Source organism: Echinops telfairi, unplaced genomic scaffold, assembly GCF_000313985.2.
Source record: "Echinops telfairi isolate 266 unplaced genomic scaffold, ASM31398v2 ScPeMD7_18;HRSCAF=68, whole genome shotgun sequence".
Classification (NCBI taxonomy): domain Eukaryota; kingdom Metazoa; phylum Chordata; class Mammalia; order Afrosoricida; family Tenrecidae; genus Echinops; species Echinops telfairi.
In genome coordinates this window covers 86,139,698-86,141,307 of record NW_022103915.1, presented here as the reverse complement: position 1 = coordinate 86,141,307, position 1,610 = coordinate 86,139,698, and the positions used below count along the sequence as shown (strand labels likewise).

The window sequence follows — 1,610 nt, the reverse complement described above, 5'->3', positions numbered from 1 at the left end:
GAAGTGGAAGAGTGACATATGTATTTATTTCTAAACAACTGATAGGAGATAATTTGAAGCAATTTAATGAGATGAAAAGATTACACAACCCAAGTGTTCAGAAGGTTCTGCCGAATAGCATTAAGCTCAAGTTCATTGAAATCACCCTTTGTTGATTTGTCATTGTCTAGATGCAGCAGTAGCCAGAAGAACGGTAGCGGTGGTGACAGAGCTGTCCTTGAGCCTTTAGTTACTTATTTGCATTTGCTGCCCCTCGACCGGCTGCCATCCTCTTCAGAGCGGATTTCACATCCTGGTTCCTCAGTGTATAGATGAGGGGGTTCAGTAATGGAGTGACAACGGTGTAAAACACAGCTACTGCTCCATCCAGGGGACTCTTGGAGCCAGCCCGAAGGTAGATGAAAATACAGGGGACATAGTAGACTGTGACCACAGTGAGATGGGAACCACACGTGGAGAAGGCCCTGCGGCGCCCGTCGGCAGTGCGTATCTGCAGGATGGCATGGACGATGTTGGCATAGGAGAGCAGAATCAACATGAAGCAGCTGGCTGCCACGACTCCGATGTCCACAAAGGTCACAAGTTCATTGACTTTTGTGTCAGCACAGGCCAGTCGCAGCACTGCTGGGATGTCACAGATAAAGTAATCTACTTTGTTGGGCCCACAGTAGGGCAGGCGGAAGGTCAGGGTGACCTGGATAGACCCATGGATAGACCCAGCTGCCCAAGCTCCAGCCACAAGGATTGTGCATAACCTTCCATTCATGAGCACAGGGTAGCGAAGGGGTTGGCATATTGCTAGGTACCTGTCATAGGCCATCAAAGTGTAGAGGAAGCACTGGGTGCTGCCTAGGAAGTGGAAGAAATACAATTGAGCTACGCAGCCACCATATGAGATAGCCCTGCTGGCAGGAGTAAAATCCAAAATAAGTCGAGGAACGATGACTGAGGAGAGCCACATGTCAAGGCAGGAGAGCACCCCTAGAAGAATGTACATGGGGCGAGCATGGAGCTTCGGGTCAACCCACACAGTCAGCAGAATGAGCAGGTTCCCCAGCTGAGTCAGGATGTAAATGATGAAGAAGACCAGGAAGAGGAGGATCCTCAGATTGGGGGGGTGAGGCAAGCCCAGGATAATAAAACTTGTCACCACGGTGTCCAGGGATGAGCTGTTGGTCTTGCCCATGCTTTTTTTGTGGTGAATTCGGGTGAGAAGAACAAAACTGGATGAGGTTGTAGGTGAATGCTTTTGTTGGATAATTAATGAATTCCTAATGGTAATGAGATAAACAGAATACAATTTAGATTAAAAAAAAAGAAAAAAGAACAGATTGTGTTACCATTCACCATTTGTGCTTATTTGACAAGACTCCCCAGAGATTGGATGGTTTCCTAGGTGAATGGAGATGCTTATCTATTGGAAGATACTGAGACAAAGGGCTTGGCCGATAAAGAAAGAGGAGAATGTGTGAATGATAGAGAAGAATCAATAACTTACCCAAAAGGGCTAAGGTTGATAGGGAGTAGTGTGGAACAGATGCTACTTGATCATCACATAGTTTTCCTTTACTCTTCAGTATTGCAATATTTCTTCATTGTGCTAAATTAAA

At 46.1% G+C, this 1,610-nt stretch overlaps 1 protein-coding gene across 1 annotated transcript; it reads right to left on the bottom strand.

Annotated features, from left to right (window-relative positions):
- Positions 1 to 229: 229 nt before the first annotated feature.
- LOC101658297 (olfactory receptor 10G2) lies at positions 230 to 1,186 on the bottom strand. The gene has a single exon (XM_004698458.2). The coding sequence runs from the start codon at positions 1,184 to 1,186 to the stop codon at positions 230 to 232; it is 957 nt and encodes a 318-aa protein (XP_004698515.1).
- Between the last annotated feature and the right edge of the window lie 424 nt (positions 1,187 to 1,610).